Source organism: Eretmochelys imbricata, chromosome 3 (assembly GCF_965152235.1).
Source record: "Eretmochelys imbricata isolate rEreImb1 chromosome 3, rEreImb1.hap1, whole genome shotgun sequence".
NCBI lineage: Eukaryota > Metazoa > Chordata > Testudines > Cheloniidae > Eretmochelys > Eretmochelys imbricata.
The window spans coordinates 156,893,885-156,915,715 of NC_135574.1; the positions used below are offsets into that span (position 1 = coordinate 156,893,885).

General features: G+C 38.7%; 1 protein-coding gene across 1 annotated transcript in view; it reads left to right on the forward strand.

Annotated features, from left to right (window-relative positions):
* Positions 1-21,831, forward strand: part of CDC42BPA (CDC42 binding protein kinase alpha) — a 323,366-nt gene that overhangs the window by 209,270 nt on the left and 92,265 nt on the right. The window contains exons 12-15 of the mRNA XM_077813661.1: positions 6,584-6,717; positions 8,838-9,080; positions 9,364-9,474; positions 18,992-19,239. Coding sequence (XP_077669787.1) covers positions 6,584-6,717; positions 8,838-9,080; positions 9,364-9,474; positions 18,992-19,239 — 736 coding nt within the window. The remainder of the gene's footprint in view (positions 1-6,583; positions 6,718-8,837; positions 9,081-9,363; positions 9,475-18,991; positions 19,240-21,831) is intronic.

The following is a 21,831-nucleotide window of genomic DNA, read 5'->3' on the forward strand; positions in this document are numbered from 1 at the left end:
AAATTTGCAAAGCATAAAAAAATTTGCACATGAAAGATGATTGCTTTGAAACAGACAATGGAGATCTAGACAACTTTATTCCTCATGACATGTCTCTGCATCCTCCTCTGTCTTGGTTGTAAGGAGGTGGCTGTGAATAAAGTTTCTACATCCTGAAGTTTCCTAGTTTGGGACATGATGTCAAGTTGTTTGGCCCACATTTTGTCTAATCTCTTAAATGGGATAGTATGTAGGGTTAACCACTAGATCTTAATTTTTCTATTACATCTGCAGCTCCATCAGAAAGTCACTAAACTTTTTCATCATCTAATTCTTTTTAGCTTCATTTGACTTTAAAAAAGTAAGTTAACAAACACAGAGTTCTATGCATTGTTGCTGACACCTGTGAGGCTGGTGTGCAAAGAAAAAGGAACTATGTTGGCTTTGGCTTTATTAGAAATGCAGGTAAAAATAACTACTAACATGTACCATATGCACAAGGATTATGGGCCAAACAGCCACTTGTAAAACTAGCCCTTGAGAGGGTAGAATGAGCAGAAAATCTCTCAAATGTCCCAAAAGCTGCTGGATGGAGGAGGGCTGTGCCTATGAGTATGTCTAGACCTCAAGCTGGGGGTGTGATTCCCAACTCAAGGAGACATACCCACTCTAGCTCTCATCCAGCTGGTGCACTAAGAATAGAGTGTAGGTGTAGTAGCGCAAGTGGCAAAAGGGGCTGGCCTTCCCAAGTCAGAGAGGCTAGGTACATACACGGGCCAGCTAGGCCCTCCTGCCACTTGTGCTATCGCGGCTATGCTCTGTTTTTAGCACAGCAGCTTGGCAGAGCTGGACATTGCAGAGTAGCAGCCGTGTTAGTCTGTATTCGCAAAAAGAAAAGGAGTACTTGTGGCACCTTAGAGACTAACCAATGTATTTGAGCATAAGCTTTTGTGAGCTACAGCTCACTTCATCGGATACATTCAGTGGAAAATACAGTGGGGAGATTTATATACATAGAGAACATGATACAATGGGTGTTACCATACACACTGTAACCAGAGTGATTACTTAAGGTGAGCTATTACCAGCAGGAGAGCGGGGCAGGAGGAACCTTTTGTAGTGATAATCAAGGTGGGCCATTTCCAGCAGTTGACAAGAACGTCTGAGGAACGGTGCGGGGGATAAACATGGGGAAATAATTTTACTTTGTGTAATGACCCATCCACTCCCAGTCTCTATTCAAGGCCCCCCCCACCCCACCCCTGTTCCTCAGACCACTAGGTTTTAGAGCCCAGCTCCAGCCTTTTTTAGCCCTGTATTATGAGCCTCAATTGGGTGACCCGAGCTCTGAGATTCTCTGCTGTGGGGATTTTTTGCAGTGTAGACATACCCTAAGGCACTCATGTGGAAGGCAGGAGAGGTGGCTGCCAGATTAAGAGGAGAGATTTGATTCCACATCTCCTACCTCCCAGATGAGTGTCTTAATCACCAAGCTATAGAATCATTTTTATTCTCTTGCCCATTGGCCCAGTGAATATTTATATAGTTATACAACGTAGAACAGCTTCAGCAGGAGAGATTGGGAGAGGCTATAGGCTATTCTGGGATTAACCTGGTTCTCAGGGCATTTACCTGGGAGAGGAGAGACCCTTCCTTGCTCCAGTGAATATATAAAGGACAGGAGAGACTGAGAGCAGAACTGAGAGCTGTTGACTAGTCTGAGGTGGTCCACTGGCATTCGTTCTGTGCTTCCCTTATCATCACTCCCCTCCTCAGATGTAAGAGTTTTTAGGCCTCTGCAGGGTTCCTAACAGAACTCTGTGCTCCTTTAGTAGCCTGCAGAGGACAGCTCCTGGTTCTCCATAACCCTTACATCTATGACACTAAACCCTCAAATTATTGCTGAATTTTCCAAGTAACTAGCTCATCTATGGGTTTTTCCACAAGAGGGAATGTTATGGCTCTAAATAAGTAGGGTAATATATTTCTTTGGCATGCTTCTTAGTCAGGGATATAAATAATTTACTGGCAACACAGTTAGTATAAATTTATAAATCTGTAGCATAAATTGAATAATTGATTTAATAGATTTAAATATGAAATCCACTCCTCTATTGGTCTGTGAAATTAAGTTACTTCGCTACCATCACCTCACAATACTTCCTATCTAACAAAGCTAAAACCTGTCCTAAAGATATACATGAAGTGGTGGGTGGCAAGGTGGGCAGATACGATCTTTTATTTTACCAACTTCTGTGGGTGAGAAAAATAAGCATTCGAGCTACACAGAGCTCCAGTAAAAGATACTATCTTACCCACCTTGTCTCTCTTAATGTCCTGGGATTGACATGGCTGCAACTACACTGCCTACAAATATTGGGTGGGTGCATTAGTTGTAGCTGCAGAGTGGTAGCAGCAAAGCAGCTGCTGGAATTTTAATATTGTCCGTTTTATTGCTGCCTGGAAAACGGCAGAATTGCAACTAGAGCGGTCAATTAATTGTAGTTAACTCATTAACCCAGAAAAAATTAATTGCAATTAAAAAAATTCATCACAATTAATTGCAGCTTTAATCACACTATTAAACAATAGAATACCAATTGAAATGCATTGAATATTTTTGCATGTTTTTCTACATTTTCAAATATATTGTTTTCAATTACAACACAATACAAAGTGTACACTGCTTACTTTATATTATTATTTATGAATACAAATATCTGCACTGTAAAAATGATAAACCAAAGAAATAGTATTTTTCAGTACACCTCATACAAGTACCCTAGTGCAATCTCTTTATTGTGAAAATGCAACTTACAAATGTAGTTTTTTATTGTTACATAACTGCACTCAAAAATAAAACAATGTAAAACTGAGGAGCTTACAAGTCCACTCAGTCCTTCTACTTGTTCAGCAAATCGCTCAGATAAACAAGTTATGGGAGATAATGCTGCCATTCCAGAGGACATACTTCATGCTGATGACGCTCGTTAAAAAAGTAATGTGTTAATTAAATTTGTGACTGAACTCCTTGGGGAAAAATTGTACGTCTCCTGCTCTGTTTTACCTGCATTCTGCCTTATATTTCATGTTATAGCGGTCTCAGACGATGACCCAGCATATGTTGTTCATTTTAAGAACATTTTCACTGCAGATTTGACAAAACACAAAGAAGGTACCAATGTGAGATTTCTAAAGATAGCTACAGCACTCGACCCACGTTTTAAATATATGAAGTGCCTTCCAAAATCTGAAGGGACGAGTTGTGGAGCATGCTTTTAGAAGTCTTAAAAGAGCAACACTAATGCGGAAACTACAGAACCCAAACCACCAAAAAAGGAAATCAACCTTCTGCTGGTGGCATCTGACTCAGATGATGAAAATGAACATGTGTCAGTTTGCACTGCTTTAGATAGTTATCGAGCAGAATCTGTCATGAGCATGGAATGGTGGTTGAAGCCTGAAGGGACATATGAATCTTTAGCGCATCTGGCATGTAAATATCTTGTTACGCCAGTTATAACAGTGCCATGGGAATGCCTGTTCTCACTTTCAGGTGACATTGTAAACAAGAAGGAGGCAGCATTATCTCTTGCAAATGTAAACAAACTTGGCTGAACAAGAAGTAGGACGAAGTGGACTTTTAGGCTCTGAAGTTTTACATTGTTTTATTTTTGAATGCAGTTGTTTTTTGTGCATAATTTTACATTTGTAAGTTCAACTTTCATGATAAAGAGATTGCATTACAGTACTTTTATATAAGGTGAATTGAAAAATATTACTACTTTTTTTATAGTGCAAATATCGGTAATAACAATGAATATAAAGTGAGCAGTATACACTTTGTGTTCTGTATTGTAATTGAAATCAATATCCATTAATAGTTTTCAGTTTCATTATGCACATCACTTAAGTAACCATGTGTGTATTTACTTGTACATACATTATGTGCTCCTCTCTGGTTGAAACTAATCATTTTTAAAGTGCTCAGGCAAAAACTTAAAGGTATTAACAAAAAGAGAGGCAAACCAGCTGTCTAACTTAGGGGGTTCTCAATCTTTTTCTTTCTGAGCCTCCCCCACCCCACACACCATGCTATAAAAATTCCATGACCCACCTGTGCCACAAACAACTGTTTTTCTGCATATCCAGTGGATTAAAAGACAGGGTCGGCATTAGGGGGTAGCAAGCAGGGCAACTGCAAATCTAAGTTGTTTGGGTTTCAGCTTCAGCACTTGGCGGCGGGGCTTGGGCTTCAGCTTTCTGCCCTGGGCCCCAGCGAGTCTAACACCGGCCCTGCTCTCTGGTTTATTTTGGCGGACCCCTGAAACCTGTTTGAGGCCCCTCAGGGTGCCCCAGTCCCCGGTTAAGAACTGTTGGTCTAACTTATTGTGAGTAGAGTATGATTACAGAAATAAGAGACAAAAAAGAGCTGTACGGTTACCTAATCTGTTCCCTTTCAAGGCATGGTTTTTCCCCACAATGTATACTTGAATGCCTTGTCTGGTCCAACTGTTGAATTATAGAACATTCTGGGCTGCTTCTTATGTTCTTACTAATCTGATCCCATCCAATAAAAGTTTGTGATGGAACAGGAATGTTGCAGTGTAGGTGTTTTCATATGCTTTTTACAACATATATTATAAAACTTGGCTATTGAGAAGATATGGGCCCAAACCAAATACTCATATCTGAACACTTCCGAACTTTGGGGGAGTTCAGACCAGAAGCTAGAGCCAACATTCTGGTTGGCCCTTATCTCTAAACACAAACCCTAGGCCCTCTGAATTTTAAGAAAGTTCAGATTCACATTTTGCAGTTTGGGCCCATCCCTATGACTAATGAATTAAGCCTATAATTAGAGCCCTGCATATCTACGGATATTTGCTTTATATCCATAGATATCTGCATCTGGATGAAGAGTTATTGTTTGTCATTAAAATGTAGCTACCAGTTTTTGGTTCAAGTCTTTTACCTGCTTTCTTGACTAGTCTAATAATGAGCACCTGTTGAAGATAGTGAAAATGAATTTAGAAATGTGTCAGATTCAGGGCTCTCCCCAATGAGACCTTCGTAAATCATGACATTTTTGTCTATCCAGTCTTCCAGGAAATGACAACCAAACATATGCTTTCAATTTTTGAGGTTAAAGTTATATATATATATATGGTTCTCTAAGTCACATAGAAGAAAACTTTGAGGAATCCTTCATATTGCCAAATATATAAAGGATAGCAATAGAAGAAAGAAAATAAAGCTATGGAAGAAAGTAGTTCACGCATAGAAGAGAGATTTATCTTGGCTCAGTATAACTACATATAAACTTTCTTCTGCTGGTGACTTCAGAGTAGAATACATGAGACAGGCAGTTAATAATTTCTGGCATTGAGCTCTATCTGTAGTTTAAGCACATTCTTTTAAGGTTTTAAAATAAGAGTCAACAAATTAAAACAGTAGAGAGTGTTTAGAGGGATAAAAGTTAATAGTTATTCATCTGCCTATAAAATCCTTGTGTTCCAAAACTTGCAGCTCTTAAAAATTGTGTGTACGTATGTGTATTTGTATTCATATGGTATTTGTATTTGATTGCTTTAAGAGCCAGGCTGTTAAGCTTGCACTTCGGAAAATGTAGTAAAAGTAAGGTCTTCAGATTTTTATTAAAAGTGTGTATGTTTTTCTGTTTGTACTATGTAGATACACGCCTATGGGGTGATATCCTGGCCCCACTGATGTTAAGGCAAAACTCCCATGATTTCATAGGGCCAGGATTTAACCCACAGTTGTGTATATATCCAAATACACACTTTTAAGAAAAGAGGTAGCAAAGAACAGGAATTAACTTATGATGCATTTTCCTTTCCCCCTCAAACTTCTCAGTGGTCTACTATACTTTCTGCAATTCTGCTTTTGAAGTTGTAACTTTTGGGTATTCTTATATTTGACATAATTTGGATATGCTTTGAAAATTACTTTTGTTTTCTAAGTGAGTAACAGTTTATAATAAACGATTTTCAGAAATATGTGCCTTCCTGTAGTTACAGTGATAATAAACAAAGCAGGTCACATAAACACAAATGGTGTCAACTCTAGAAATAAAACCATCTGAAAATAATTTGGATATCAATAACAGAAGACGACTTGTTAGCTCTTGAGTAACCCAGCACTTTTTTGCTGCTGCTTTTTGCTTGAAGGGGGAAGAAAAAACATGTTAGGATACAGTGTCATTTGAAATGTGTCAGGTAATGTGCTGCATCCTAGTGTACAATAGCTAAAGTCACATGTCATGCTGTATTAAATTATGAAATGAGGTGGTATTTGCCATATTATATCACATAATAAAATGACAGTGTATGTCATTTGGCATGTCACATTATAACATGTTGTAACTGTGTCTGTTCCATCACATTAAAAACAAACATGGCAATCAAAAACCATAGATTTTAAAGAGACCCCGAAAACACCAACCCTAGTTTGAGATTATCTTTGTCATACTATCTGCATAAGGGAATGCAAAGGAAAACAGTTTAGGCCATCCAAACTCTAAGCTAATGGATAGTAAGTATGATTTCCTCTTAACATATTTAGCATTACCTTTTCTTTTTAGATTCCGGTCAGCTGGAACAGCAACTGGAGGAGGCCAGTTCTGCCCGACGAGAATTAGATGATGCTTCTAGACAAATCAAGGCTTTTGAGAAACAAATTAGAGCACTGAAGCAAGAGAGAGAGGATCTTAATAAGGTACAAAGTGCTTTGTTAGATATCTTTCTAGACAATAAAGCCAGTTTTACTTTTATTATATTTCTCTTAAAATGAGAGTTGTCTTAACATCTCATTTGCAGAGTAAAATTAATTAGAAGGTGATACAAATGTATCACTCACCTTCTGCATTCTGACTTCTTTTTTTGACACAAAGAGATTACTTAAAGCATTATGTATACTGTCATATGGGTGTTCCTAGCAAATTGATTCCAGACCTTAAACAGATCCATGAAGTGATTTCTATGTTGGCTGGACAGAAAGCCTTTCTTGGCCTCAGATTAAGGTGATAATTATAAAGGCTAGTAGGCAAAGCATAGATGAACAAGTACAGAGTAATGATTTAATCTGAAGTCTGGTAAGCATAGTGGGAAATGTTGCTCCAGCTATTCAAGAAACATTGACTTTGTGGTATATGGACACTTCCTGGGGAGGGAGAAGGAAGATCTGCACATCTGAGGATTAAAGAAATAATTTGGGAGAAAAAAAATCAATATTTTTCACCATTGCCATTTCTTCTCCTCGTCCCCTTATTTTTCTATATCTGCTCGGGCGCTTGCAATCCTCTCTCTTGTATGCAGATCTTGCTACCATAAATACATGCTTTCACAATGACCTCTACATGGGGCTATACCGTAAAATCAACTTGGAAACAGGATGTCGTGCAGAATATGAAAACATGCTCGTTAAACAGGGTCTCTCACCATGAAAACATTAGATTAGTGCCCTGATTCTGCTTTGGGTGCTAATTTACCAAGTGAAGTTAAAGATGTTGGTTTTGACCTACAAAGCCCTTAGTGTGTCTTCATATCTGCCAGAGAGACCATCTCTCTCCTCGTGACAATACTGGGCATTAAGGTTCCTTTGACATGCTAGAAAATTTGGAAAATGCTCTTGACTTTGTGTAGCCAGCAAAGTTGCAAATTATTTTTTCCTCTACTCCCTGTTGCATGCATACGCAGGCTCTCTTTTCCTCACTCCTTCTGCACTGGTCTGCTTTGATTGTTTCATGACATCTAGCCAAACTGTTGTGGAGACTCAGTCTTACCCCGGTAGCTGAGGTATATTATCCTTAGCGTTTATTCTAAACTCTGTCATGTTGAATTGCTATCCTGGAGAGTTATCCACAGAATTTAGATAGTCTTCCCTATATGCCCATATCCCTTTAAAGGGATAATTCACTTGTGTTGGTGTTACTTGCTGCAACATTCGATACTATGGTGTAGTATATGTAGGCTTAGTAGCATTTGATTTTTATTATTTTAGAATTTCAACCAATAATATCAGTGTTTATTTTAAGCAGATTTTTTTTATTTTTATAGATTTACATTTTCACATACATGCAAGGAAGGCAGTCACACAATAATTATTTAACAACAGTAGATGGTGAGATTCAAAAAGTTAAAGCTTTGTAACCATTAAAACACAAGTTGCAACATCACATGTCAAACTATACAAAGTAAATATCCCTAAATCACACTCTAATAAATTCTCAAGCAGCATTTTTGTTACTTGGCCTATCTGTAAATTTCGATTATTATAAATGGAAATATTTGTGTAGGTTTGTGAATGTACAGTGAAATCATCGTTTATTGATGTGTAGTGATGATAATTGAATCCTGCCAAGCCTAAGTTTATGGGAGTTATAATGGCTGTGTGGAGGAGGTTGACTTCCAAAGGGTTTGTTTTCATTCACTTAACACTGCATTTTTTATTTGACAGCTAAAATAAATTAATGATGCAATTATTTTTTTTTTTACTTCGGTTAAGTGGTACTGGAAACCTAAGGCAAAGATCATGTATTTGATTAGATCTTAAAAGTATTGAAAGCCTTTGCTTTAGATCTACATAATGGCCAAATTTAGAGTTGGTATAGTTGAAGCAATTCCACCTACTTCAACTGATCATAATCTGGCCCACTACCTTTACAAAGAACTATCACTGCAAGCTCCTGGTCTGTGTCATATATTGTTACCAGTTTTCTATCTTCGGATGCATATATGTGACTCCCGTTCACTTCAGTGAAACCCTCATGCACACATCCAAAGGAAGAATTTGGCCCTAATACTTTATAGGTTTATAACTTTTTTTTTAAACTGTAGGAACTGATGGAGTCTAGTGAGAGATTAAAATCCCAAACCAAAGAGCTAAAAGATGCACACAGCCAGCGGAAACTGGCCATGCAGGAGTTCTCAGAGATGAATGAGCGGCTGACAGACTTGCACTCTCAAAAACAGAAACTTACCCGCCAGGTCCGAGATAAAGAGGAAGAGATGGACGTGGTGATGCAAAAGGTGGAAATCTTAAGGCAAGAGTTACGGAGAACAGAAAGACTCAAAAAAGAAGTAAGTAGTGAAAAGGAGTTTGTAGAGTCCCTTAAGGTAATTATATGTGGAGGATTTACATACAAATAATTCATGCTTACTTCACTGCCTTTTAAAAATATATTCAAGCCGTAGTCTGTACATTTTTAACTTTTTATTCATTTGATTGTTACTTCCTATATAAAATCCAATTTCTCTTTAGGGCTTTGAATTTTTCATTCTTGTATTGAAAATTCAATTCTTACACCAAAAAATATAACTTTGTTTTGGAAAAAAAAAAGAGTTTGTTACCCTTTTTTTTTAGCTGGAAGTCCATGCTGAAGCTGCAGCTGCTGAGGCATCCAAGGACAGGAAATTGCGTGAGCGAAGTGAGCAGTACTCTAAACAGCTGGAGAGTGAATTGGAAGGACTAAAGGTTAGTCTTTTTTGGTTCAATGCCTTTAAAGTTAATAGCCAGCTTGGATTTGAGCTGTAAAATTGCTTTCAGTACCAAGAGGGTATTGTGAATTTTTGACCTCACTCTGTATTGAACTTAAAGGCAAATTTGTATCAAATTGTCTCTACGAAAGGCTATGTGAAAACTGAAAACTTCCCACAATCGCAAACTATTAACCAGTACGTTCTTTTCATGCTAAATGTTAGCTATGTTTAGAGGAGCATCTCTATCATAGTGACACCTGGGTTTTCTGTATTTATTCCTGATCAATGACTTTCATAACTATTTGCTCACTTTACAAGTCAAAGAAGTGTTTTGTAATGTTTGATTTTTCAGCATGAGTGAGTAATCGCATATAAACTTAATCAGTACATTCAGAGCTCTATGGAGATGTTTTAAACATTACTTTATGATTGCATATTTCAATTATATTTAAGTCTAAATAGAACCAAATGTCTAATAACTGATGTCCCTGTAAAGGAAAATTTTTGTGTATCATTACATAGCTCAGCCAAGCATGGGGGTGTAGGTCCCAATTCTGCAAATACTTAAGTGAGAGAGTAACTTTATGCATTTAAATAGTCCCACTGATTTCAGTGGGATTATTCACTTGTGTTAGTATTTCCAGGATCAGGGACTTTATTCAAAGCGCAAATGTTCTCTCGTGGTTTGGTGTTGTGTAGCATGCTCTGTAGATGTTCCACTGTCTGAAGATATATGCCTCAGAGTTGATGATTAGAAATAAATTGGTTTTCTGGTTTCCATATGAAGGTAAGTGTGCATTTAGGGAAAAACCATGTTCTTATCTAAGTCAGTAAGGTAATTAACCACTGGAACATTTTATCAAGGATGTGGTGGAGTCTTCATCACTTTAACTCTTCAAATCAAGATAGCACATCTTCCCAAAACATATGCAGTAGTTCCCTGTGAAGTTATGGGCTTGATACAGGAATTGCTGCATGAAATTCTATGGCCTGTGTTAGGCAGATCAGACTAGATGATCATAAAGGTCCTTTTTGGTTTAAAATCTATGAATAATAGTTTTGCCTTTGATTTCTGTGGGACCCTTAGCATCCACAAGACCGTTCACAAACTCTTTTGCGCATATTTACAGTAGAACTTCAGAGTTATGAACACCAGAGTTATGAACTGACCAGTCAACCACACACCTCATTTGGAACCGGAAGTATGCAATCAAGCAGCAGCAGAGACCCAAAATAAAAAAAAAAAGCAAATACAGTACAGTATTGTGTCAAATGTAAACTACTAAAAAAATAAAGGGAAAGCAGCATTTTTCTTCTTCATAGTAAAGTTTCAAAGCTGTATCAAGTCAATGTTCAGTTGTAAACTTTTGAAAGAACAACCATGATGTTTTGTTCAGAATTACAGACATTTCAGAGTTACGAACAACCTCCGTTCCTGAGGTGTTTGTAACCCTGAGGTTCTATTGGATTAATTTTGCCTTCCTTCCCTAAGTAGAATACAGAACTTAGGCCTTAAAAGAATCAGTTTGTCCCAAACACAGGATTCATAAAGCTGCTAGTGCTGCAAATCCAGCCTACCAGCTGGAAATGAAGCTGTGTTCCTTCTGCTTCATATATCTTCATCAGCAATAAAGAGTCTGGCATCAGAATTTAGATGGCAGTTATGGATGAGGCATGAGGCCGTATAAGACATAGTTTACTCTTTAACACCTCTATGGGTTCTGTAGTGCTAAGAGTAATGAAAACTCATTTGTGTTAGTGAACTGAGCAGATAATGACGTTGCTGACATGTAGAGAGAAGATACATGCAGAAATATGTTACCATTTTTATTTGTTTTTGTAATCATAACAAAAATTTATTGTTGAAAATAGTAGCAATATAAGTAACATAGTAAGACAGATGTATTCCCATCAAAGGGCAAATGTAACTTTCTTTAAATAGTATTCAAGAAGCATTTCTTGATTTCCAAATTATTTAATTGTATTGCCACTATTATTATCAGTGTATTTCTATATACATGTTATAGGGTCTTCCACTTCCTGTTTATTGCACTAGACTTAAATGCAAATATTTATTTGCATTTATTATATTGCTGAATAATTTTTGTGGTTTTTGTATGTTAAAGTAAGCTCAACAGAATTTCAAACTATCTCTATTATCCCAAGTTATTTTTCTGGGATGGGGATGGGAAGGGAAGGGTTAAGTGAACAGAAGGATGTGGTGTGAGAGTCTGAGTTGGGAGACTGACGTTTTTGGACATTAGTCCCATTTGCGCGTTGCATGAATTTTTTATTAATATGTTTGTGCATATTCCCAGACCTTTTGGATGGAAACATTGTAAACAAATTTAAAATAAATAAACTAGGCATGTTAAATATTTAGACTGTATTTATACTGAAATTCCCAGCCCCATGCCCCTTTTGTTGCCTACCTGAGCAACAACAGATTATTAAATTAAGCAAAATAATAATATAAACAAAAATTGTATGTATACCTATTCAACTTAAATGTATTTATTTCATCTTCCCTATCAAGTTGTATCAGCTAGCCTCTTATAACCGTAAAACCTTTAAATCGCTTGTTTAAAACACTTTGTATCACAAGTTTGGATTCTTGACATAACTAAGTCTGATAAGATCCTTGATTTTTTTTTTCTCACCACAGATGATGGTGATGATTCATCTACAAAGGGATATACATGCCCTGAAACAAACCAAGCAAACTATAGCAGTGTCACTAGCGGCTAATCTCTCTGAAGCCAAGCAGAAAATCTGAGATTATCTGAACTGAACACAGTGTTTAAAAATAAAGGAAAGGGACCCTGACATTACGTGATCATCTTTAAATCTTTACAGTTTTGCCACTGTTCCTACTTAACAATACTGCAGTTTTTGTGACATTCCCTATGCTTAAGTACAAGACTCAATGCAGTCTTAATTATCGAGTTGCAATCAGAGACACCATAGTGTCCTTATACTTGAATACATTTTGTAACATTGCTAATAATATTGGTAACATTTTGAATCTGTTGGCTTCACAACATCTTGATGGAATAAGGAAGTATTATTTGCCTTAGTTGAGAGATGGAAACTGTTTCAGATTCTCAAACATGGCCTCTAAACATCTATGTGCAAATACAGTAGATTTATTCCTCAGATGGATACATCATAGTTACATCATTTGTGCAGTCAAAAAAAGTATATAAAAATAGTTACACATACATAGCTAGAGCTCAAGCTCAGGCCAGCCCCAAATTTATTTTCTATTTACTTATTTCACTGATGAGCTCTAGTTTAATTTTAAGCTTTTGAAAAATACATGTAACCCTTCTGCCAGTCAGAATTGGCAGCAACAAGGGCCGGGTTCAGTTTCTAGGGGTTCTTTTTCAACAATACAACACAAATCCAGCTCAAGCCTCACGTAGTGACAATTACACACCACCCCTTGGGCACCTCTGAGAGGCAATACTTCCCCTCTCGCAAGCAGAGTGAGTGTCGCAAAAAAAAGCGTTTAATAAAAGGAGGGAAATACTGCGGCATTAATTTGGGAAAACACCGCAAGCAGGGTTTATAAACATAAACCATGAGCAAAAAAAAATCCACCACCAAGTAAGTTGGGCAGTATCCATTTCCCCTCAGTTTCTTAAGTCCAGCAACCCAAAGGTCCCTTTAATGTGCCCGTCCCTTCTCTGCACCACACTCACCACCTTGGACAGTGCAGACCCAGAGTTCAGAGGTGCATCTGCAGAGTTCGCTTCCTACCTTGGGTGGAGGGGGGGAGTGTAAGGAGGCACGTCATGCACTCTGCTGCTCAGGCACTCACTTGCCGCCGCTCTCTGCGGGGCTTTGCTCTGGCATTCTCCTCCAGCTGCCCTGCTGGCCCCTTGCCACGCCTCTTCGCCAGCCACCCTGCTGGGCATGCCTAGATGTCTTCAGGGTCCCCCACTTAACACAATGCTCAGTGATTTCAGCTGTTAGTGGGAGAGCCTCGCTGCTGATGCACACTGGGTAGTCTCTTGCATCAGAGACACTGTCCCAGAGCAGGTTTAATACTGGGCAAAAATCACACTGGGGAAGAAAGTTACTAGAGCCTCCCCTGGGATAGTGTTTGGGGTGTGCTATCGACCTCTGGGATCTAATTTGAATATGGATAGAGACCTCTTTAATGTTTTTAATGAAGTAAATATTAATGGGATCTGCGTGATCGTGGGAGACTTTAACTTCCCAGATATAGACTGGAGGACAAGGGCTAGTAGTAATAATAGGGCTCAGATTTTCCTGGATGCGATAGCTGATGGATTCCTTCATCAAGTGGTTGCTGAACAAACAAGAGGGGATGCCATTTTAGATTTGGTTTTGGTGAGTAGTGAGGACCTCCTAGAAGAAATGGTTGTAGGGGACAACCTTGGCTCGAGTGATCGTGAGCTAATTCAGTTCAAACTGAACGGAAGGATAAAAAAAAAATTTGCGACTAGGGTTTTTGATTTCAAAAGGGCTAACTTTAAAAAATTAGGGAAATTGGTTAGGGAAGTGGATTGGACTGAAGGACTTGTGGATCTAAAGGCAGAGGAGGCCTGGGATTAATTCAAGTCAAAGTTGCAGAAGCTATCAGAAGCCTGCATCCCAAGAAAGGGGAAAAAATTCATAGGCAGGAGTTGTAGACCAAGCTGGATGAGCAAGCATCTCAGAGAGGTGATTAAGAAAAAGCAGAAAGCCTACAAGGAGTGGAAGATGGGAGGGATCAGCAAGGAAAGCTACCTTATTGAGGTCAGAACATGTAGGGATAAAGTGAGAGAGGCCGAAAGCCATGTAGAGTTGAACCTTGCAAAGGGAATTAAAACCAATAGTAAAAGGTTCTATAGCCATATAAATAAGAAGAAAAAAAGGAAAGAAGAGGTGGGACTGCTAAACACTGAGGATGGAGTGGAGGTTAAGGATAATCTAGGCATGGCCCAATATCTAAACAAATACTTTGCCTCAGTCTTTAATGTGGCTAATGAGGAGCTTAGGGATAATGGTAGCATGACAAATGGGAATGAGGATATGAAGGTAGATATTACCATATCCGAGGTAGAAGCCAAACTTGAACAGCATAATGGGACTAAATTGGGAGGCCCAGATAATCTTCATCCGAGAATATTAAAGGAACTGGCACATGAAATTGCAAACCCATTAGCGAGAATTGTTAATGAATCTGTAAACTCAGGGGTTGTACCATATGACTGGAGAATTGCTAACATAGTTCCTATTTTTAAGAAAGGAAAAAACGTGATCCGGGTAACTACAGGCCTGTTAGTTTGACATCTGTAGTATGCAAGGTCTTGGAAAAAATTTTGAAGGAGAAAGTAGTTAAGGACATTGATGTCAGTGGTAATTGGGACAAAATACAACATGGTTTTACAAAAGGTAGATCATGCCAAACCAACCCAATCTCCTTCTTTGAGAAAGTAACAGATTTTTTAGACAAAGGAAACGCAGTGAATCTAATTTACCTTGATTTTAGTAAGGCGTTTGATATGGTGCCACATGGGGAATTATTAGTTAAATTGGAAAAGATGGGGATCCATATGAAAATTGAAAGGTGGATAAGGAACTGGTTAAAGGGGAGACTACAGCAGGCCATACTGAAAGGTGAACTGTCAGGCTGGAGGGAGGTTACCAGTGGAGTTCCTAGTGATCGGTTTTGGGACCAGTCTTATTTAATCTTTTTATTACTGACCTCGGCACAAAAAGTGGGAGTGTGCTAATAAAGTTTGCGGATGACACAAAGCTGGGAGGTATTGCCAATTCGGAGAAGGACCAGGATATCATACAGGAAGATTTGGATGACCTTGTAAACTGGAGTAATAGTAATAGGATGAAATTTAATAGTGAGAAGTGTAAGATCATGCATTTAGGGATTAATAACAAGATTTTTAGTTATAAGCTGGGGACGCATCAGTTGGAAATAACAGAGGAGGAGAAGGACCTTGGAGTATTGGTTGATCAGAGGATGACTATGAGCTGCCAATGCGATATGACCATGAAAAAAGCTAATGCGGTTTTGGGATGCATCAGGCGAAGTATTTCCAGTAAAGATAAGGAGGTGTTAGTACCGTTATACAAGGCATTGGCAAGACCTCATCTGGAATATGGTGTGCAGTTCTGGTCTCCCATGTTTAAGAAGGATGAATTCAAACTGGAACAGGTACAGAGAAGGGCTACTAGGATGATCCGAGAAATGGAAAACCTGTTTTATGAAAGGAGACTCAAGGAGCTTGGCTTGTTTAGCCTAATCAAAAGAAGGCAGAGGGGAGATATGATTGCTCTCTATAAATATATCAGAGGGATAAATACTGGGGAGGGAGAGGAATTATTTAAGCTCAGTACCAATGTGGACACAAGAACAAATGGATAGAAACTGGCCATCAGGAAGTTTAGACTTGAAATTAGACAAAGGTTTCTAACCATCAGAGGAGTGAAGTTCTGGAACAGCCTTTCAAGGGAAGCAGTTGGGGCAAAAGACCTATCTGGCTTCAAGATTAAGCTTGATAAGTTTATGGAGGAGATGGTATGATGGGATAAAATGATTTTGGCGATTAATTGATCTTTGACTATTAGTGGTAAATAGACCCAACGGCCTGTGATGGGATGTTAGATGGGGTGGGATCTGAGTTACTACAGAGAATTCTTTCCTGGGTATCTGGCTGGTGAGTCTTGCCAACATGCTCAAGGTTCAGCTGATCGCCATATTTGGGGTCAGAAAGGAATTTTCCTCCAGGGCAGATTGGCAGAGGCCCTGGGGGGTTTTCGCCTTCCCCTGCAGCATGAGGCACGGATCACTTGCTGGAGGATTCTCTGCACCTTGAAGTCTTTAAACCATGATTTGAGGACTTCAATAGCTCAGACACAGGTTAGAGGTTTATCGCAGGAGTGGGTGGGTGAGATTCTGTGGCCTTCGTTGTGCAGGAGGCCAGACTAGATGATCATAATTGTCCCTTCTGACCTTAAAGTCTGAGTCTATGAGTATCAGTGATTTCAGCTCTGCTGTGTGTAACAAGACTCTCAATTGAGTCTAAATTAGCACTGTTATTACACAGGGGAGAGAGGAAGGGTCAGACGGTGTCTGGGACCCTTAGGCAAGGCCCATACCACCAAGTACAAGTACCTGTCCCCACCCACTCTCAACTCACTGGGCTTTGGAACCCATTTCCCCCTGCCTAGCGAGTGCCGTTAGTTGAGGGTGAGTCCCTCAATCAAAAAATGCCAAGTACAGTTCCACTGCCCTGAATTCACACAAGGATAACAGCCCTTTATTACTCCTGCCCCAATAACAAGAAGACTGAGAATTCAATACCAGCCAAAAATGACCAGTTGGGCAAGCAATCCTATCATGCTGAGCACTAGGCAAGGTGGGTGTTCTCATGCAAATGAGATCAGCTCCTGAAGTCCTCTTCCACAGCTCATTACTAGATGTCAGGGGAGAGCTCATTCAGACTCTGCTTACCTACATAATTGTTCACACTCCACTTTGTCTTTCACAACAGCATCTGTGCTGTGGGTCCAGTGTTGTTTTGGTGCTCCAGTATATCACTGAAATTACAGTAAAAAAATTTTATGTACCTGGTACATGAGGTTGCAATGGAGGAGCATGTTACCTGCCATATCTATGTGCAGCTGCCCTGAACCTAAATTAGCATGTTAGGCAGCACCAAAGCAGTTAAATGGTTATTGACTTTTGCCTGGCAGTGTCTCCCCACTTTCTCTCAGACTACCCTGAGCCATGTTTAAGCAGGACCACTTTCCCATTCCCCAGACAAACTCCACGTGCTAAGGGCACGATTTCACCCATAAGGCTTGTCTACACAGGGATATCCAGGAACGTTACTCTGAAATAACTAGAAGTGAGAATTTGACAAATGAATTAATCAAAACCAAATTAAGGCCACTTTAATTCTGAGTAAGAGTGACGATACAGGGGTTTAATGCTGTTTAACTAATCAACTTTAAATGAACATATTTTGTGAATTCAGATTAACTTTCCTGAGTGTCCCCATTTAGCTAGAACATCACAATAAATCATTTTTGTTTTGCTGTGGCTGAGTTAGATAAAATCTTCTGATGCTATAAACTGGAGCTGCACAGCTCATGGATTCTGTATTCCCATGCTGACACTAGTTGTAAAGCTCATTTTTTCTTGAGGAGGTCTCCAGCAGTCCTTGTATTCAAATCATCTGGACTTTCTTGCACAGAAAGCAGCTAGCAAGTTCTGTTTAAGCATCAGCAGAAGTAAAGATACAAAAGGCAAGCTGATTGATTCTAACTGAGAATATTGTAATAGTGCATGATACAAAGTGTGGTTATAACCAGGTACCCAAACACTTCAGGTGCATAGGCCAGTTTCAGTCACCCTAAATAACAGGTCTCTAGTATAATTGCACTTCCTGAAGCCCAGTTTTGCTTTATTAAATATTTTTTTATATATTTAAAAATAAGAAAAACAGTTTTCAGGGGGTTTTAAAAGAGAATTAGTACATGTTTTTATTTTAAAAAGAACTCTTGTGCTAAAAATGAGTGTTGGGTTTTAATGTAAAATAGCAGAAGATTATTAATAGTGCCAGTCACATAAGACTCACCTGATTTTGAGCCTGATCTTGCTGCCACACTAATCAATGGCAAAACTTCCCTTGACTTCAATGGGTGCAGGACTAACCTCTTGCATTCGAAACTAAGTTAAACAATATTTAAGGAGCATTCAGGTAGCAGAATATCTTGCCAAACAGCTCTCCAGCACTCAAACTGACATAGAATGAAGTAGTACTAGCTGTTTAGCTTTTATGCTGTGATAGAAATGATAAATGAAATATGCTGGGCCATGTTCTGGTGCTTTTTGCTTTTCCTGACTCAAGGGTACAAAATGATGCAATCAAAATGGTACTTAGCATCAGTACTCTGACCAGCATTGGAGTTTCTGCACTGCCTCCACAAATTGCTCGTTCTAGGAATTCAAGTGAGGGCGCTTGTGTGTCGGGATTCAGAGAAGGACATACTAAAATATGTGGACTCTGTACCCAGGACCCTAACCCTCCTACTCCATAATGTCACTGAACTTCATGCTGTAAACCTTCCAGATATGTGAACTCAAAAGATTTAGGGGGAACCAGGACTGCGATATACAAGAATTGAACCCTGTGATCTTTTTCTGATTGCATATATATGAATGCCAGAATGTGGCGTTTTGCATTAAAATGGCAGTATAACCACATTATACAAGGACCTGAAAATGATGCTGTATTTAAGTGAGTAGCTCACTGGTAAAGAGAGGAGTATCAGTCCTGACTCTACTTTGACACTGACTTTTATGCAGTTGAGATAAATGTGTATATTTAACTGTAGTCTATGGTATAAATTATACTCTCTCAGTGTGTCTTCTATAAACATGACAATGTATATCAAGATTGAGTTATTAATAAGCATATGTTTGCGGTGATCTGTAGTGCAAGAAAACTAATTTTGAAATGTTCCTTTTATAGCAAAAGCAAGTTGGTCGCTCACCAGGGGTGAGCAGCACAGAACATCAGCAAGAGATCACCAAATTAAAGGCTGAGTTGGAAAAGAAGAGTGTTTTCTATGAAGAGGAACTATCCAAACGAGAAATAATACATGCTAATGAAATCAAATCCCTGAAGAAAGAACTGCGGGATGCAGAGAGCCAACAGCTTGCCCTCAAGAAAGAGATCATGATCTTGAAAGACAAGTTAGAAAAGACCAGGAGAGAGAGGTAAGTGTATCCCTGCAGCTCACCTGAGAACTCTAGATACCTTAATATCTTCAAATGTATTTACAGACCACACCATCACAGCAGGGTTCTGGCTGTAATCAGAGACATATTGGTATATCTAGTGTCATAGCTGAAAATAAATAAACTTGAAATCTCTATGTGACAGGTTTCCCACAGTGTGCCACCTGGATCTGGAGTACCACTGAGCCCTCTGACCCACCAGCCTGGGCTCCCTCTCACACTGTGCTTCTGTGACAAGCTGCAAAGCCTTCCAAGCTTGCACTTTCATGAGCATTCACACTTGTAAGGACACACCCAGCTGCAGTTACATGCAGGCTGTCTAACCACCAGCCTCCTAGTTTAGGACCCCAGAGCAGTACCATCCTACTTGGTCCAATGTGGCCAGTATATGGGTTTAACACGGTCAGCCTCTCCCTCAATGTGAAGAGGACCATGCACACTTGTGGTAACCAAGATGAGATTATCTCCAGACACCTTAGTCAAATGCACACTGGTTTGGATTAAAACATAAAATAAGTTTATTAAGTTGGGCTGTCAAGTGATAAAAAAAAATTAGTCGCGCTTAATCACACGATTAAAAAAATTGAATACCATTTATTTTAAATATTTTGGATGTTTACTACATTTTAGAATATATTAATTTCACTTACAACACAGAATACAAACTATACAGTGCTCACTTTATATTTATTTTTTATTACAAATATTTGCACTGTAAAAAACCAAAAATATATATTTTTCAATTCACAAGTACTGTAGTGTAATCGCTTTATCATGAAAGTTGAACTTACAAATGTAGAATTATGTAAAAAAAGACTGCATTCAAAAATAAAACAATGTAAAACTTTAGACCCTAAAAGTCCACTCAGTCCCACTTCTTATTCTGCTAATTGGTAAGACAAACAAGTTTGTTTACATTGACGGGAGATACTGCTGCCTGCTTCTTACTTACAATGTCACCTGAAAGTGAGAACAGGCGTTCACATGGCACTGTTGTAGCTGGCATTGCACGATATTTATGTGCCAGATGCGCTAAAGATTTATATAAAGAAAAAAAGAAAAGGAGTACTTGTGGCACCTTAGAGACTAACCAATTTATCTGAGCATAAGCTTTCGTGAGCTACAGCTCACTTCATCTTATGCATCCGATGAAGTGAGCTGTAGCTCACAAAAGCTTATGCTCAAATAAATTGGTTAGTCTCTAAGGTGCCACAAGTACTCCTTTTCTTTCTGCGAATACAGACTAACACGGCTGTTACTCTGAAACCTAAAGACTTATATGTCTCTTCATGCTTCATCCCCCATTCCAGAGGACATGCTTCCATGCTGATGATGGGTTCTGCTTGATAAGGATCCAAAGCAGTGTGGACTGATGCATGTTCATTTTCATCATCTGAGTCAGATGCCACCAGCAGAAGGTTAATTTCTTTTTTGGTGGTTTAGGTTCTGTAGTTTCCACATCAGTGTTGCTCTTTTAAGACTTCTAAAAGCATGCTCCACAGCTCATCCCTCTCAGATTTTGGAAGGCCCTTCATATGTTTAAAACTTGTGTCAAGTGCTTTAGCTATCTTTAGAAATCACATTGGTACCTTCTTTGTGTTTTGTCAACTCTGCAGTGAAAGTGTTCTTAAAACGGACAACATGTGCTGGGTCATCATCCGAGACTGTTATAACATGAAATATATGCAGAATGCGGGTAAAACAGAGCAGGAGATATACAGTTTCCTCCGCAAGGAGTACAGTCACAAATTTAATTGATGCATATTTTTTTAAATGAGCGTCATCTGCATGGAACCATGTCCTCTGGAATGGTGGCCAAAGCATGAAGGGGCATGCGAATGTTTAGCATATCTGGCATGTAAATACCTTGCAACGCCAGCTAGAAAAATGCCATGCAAAAGCCTGTTCTCACTTTTAGATGACATTGTAAATAAGAAGCAAGCAGCAGTATCTCCTGTCAAGGTAAACAAACTTGTTTGTCTTACCGATTAGTAGAATAAAAAGTAGGACTGAGTGGACTTGTAGGCTGTAAAGTTTTACACTGTTTTGTTTTTGAGTGTAGTTATGTAACCAAAAAAAATCTGCATTTGTAAGTAACACTTTCACGATAAAAGAGATTGCACTTCAGTACGTGAATGAGATGAATTGAAAAATACTATTTCTTTTGTTTATCATTTTTACAATGCATATATTTATAATCAAAAATAATATAACGTGAGCACTGTGCACTTTGTATTCTGTGTTGTAATTGAAATCAATATTGAAAATGTAGAAAAACATCCAAAAATATTTAATAAATTTCAATTGGTATTCTATTGTTATAAGTGCAATTAATAGTGATTAATTTGAGTTAATCGCAAGTTAATTGCGATTAATTGACCGCCCTAATTTTACATGATTATAAGTGATTGCAAACAGATCAAAGCAGATTACCTAGTAAGTAAACAAAAATGCAGACTGCTCTTAACATACCAGATGAATTAGCAAATTCTCACCCTGAGTGATAAACAGGCTGGCAGATTCTTAAGGGACAAGCTGCCTTTGCTTTGCAGCTTGGGTTTCCCAGGTTTT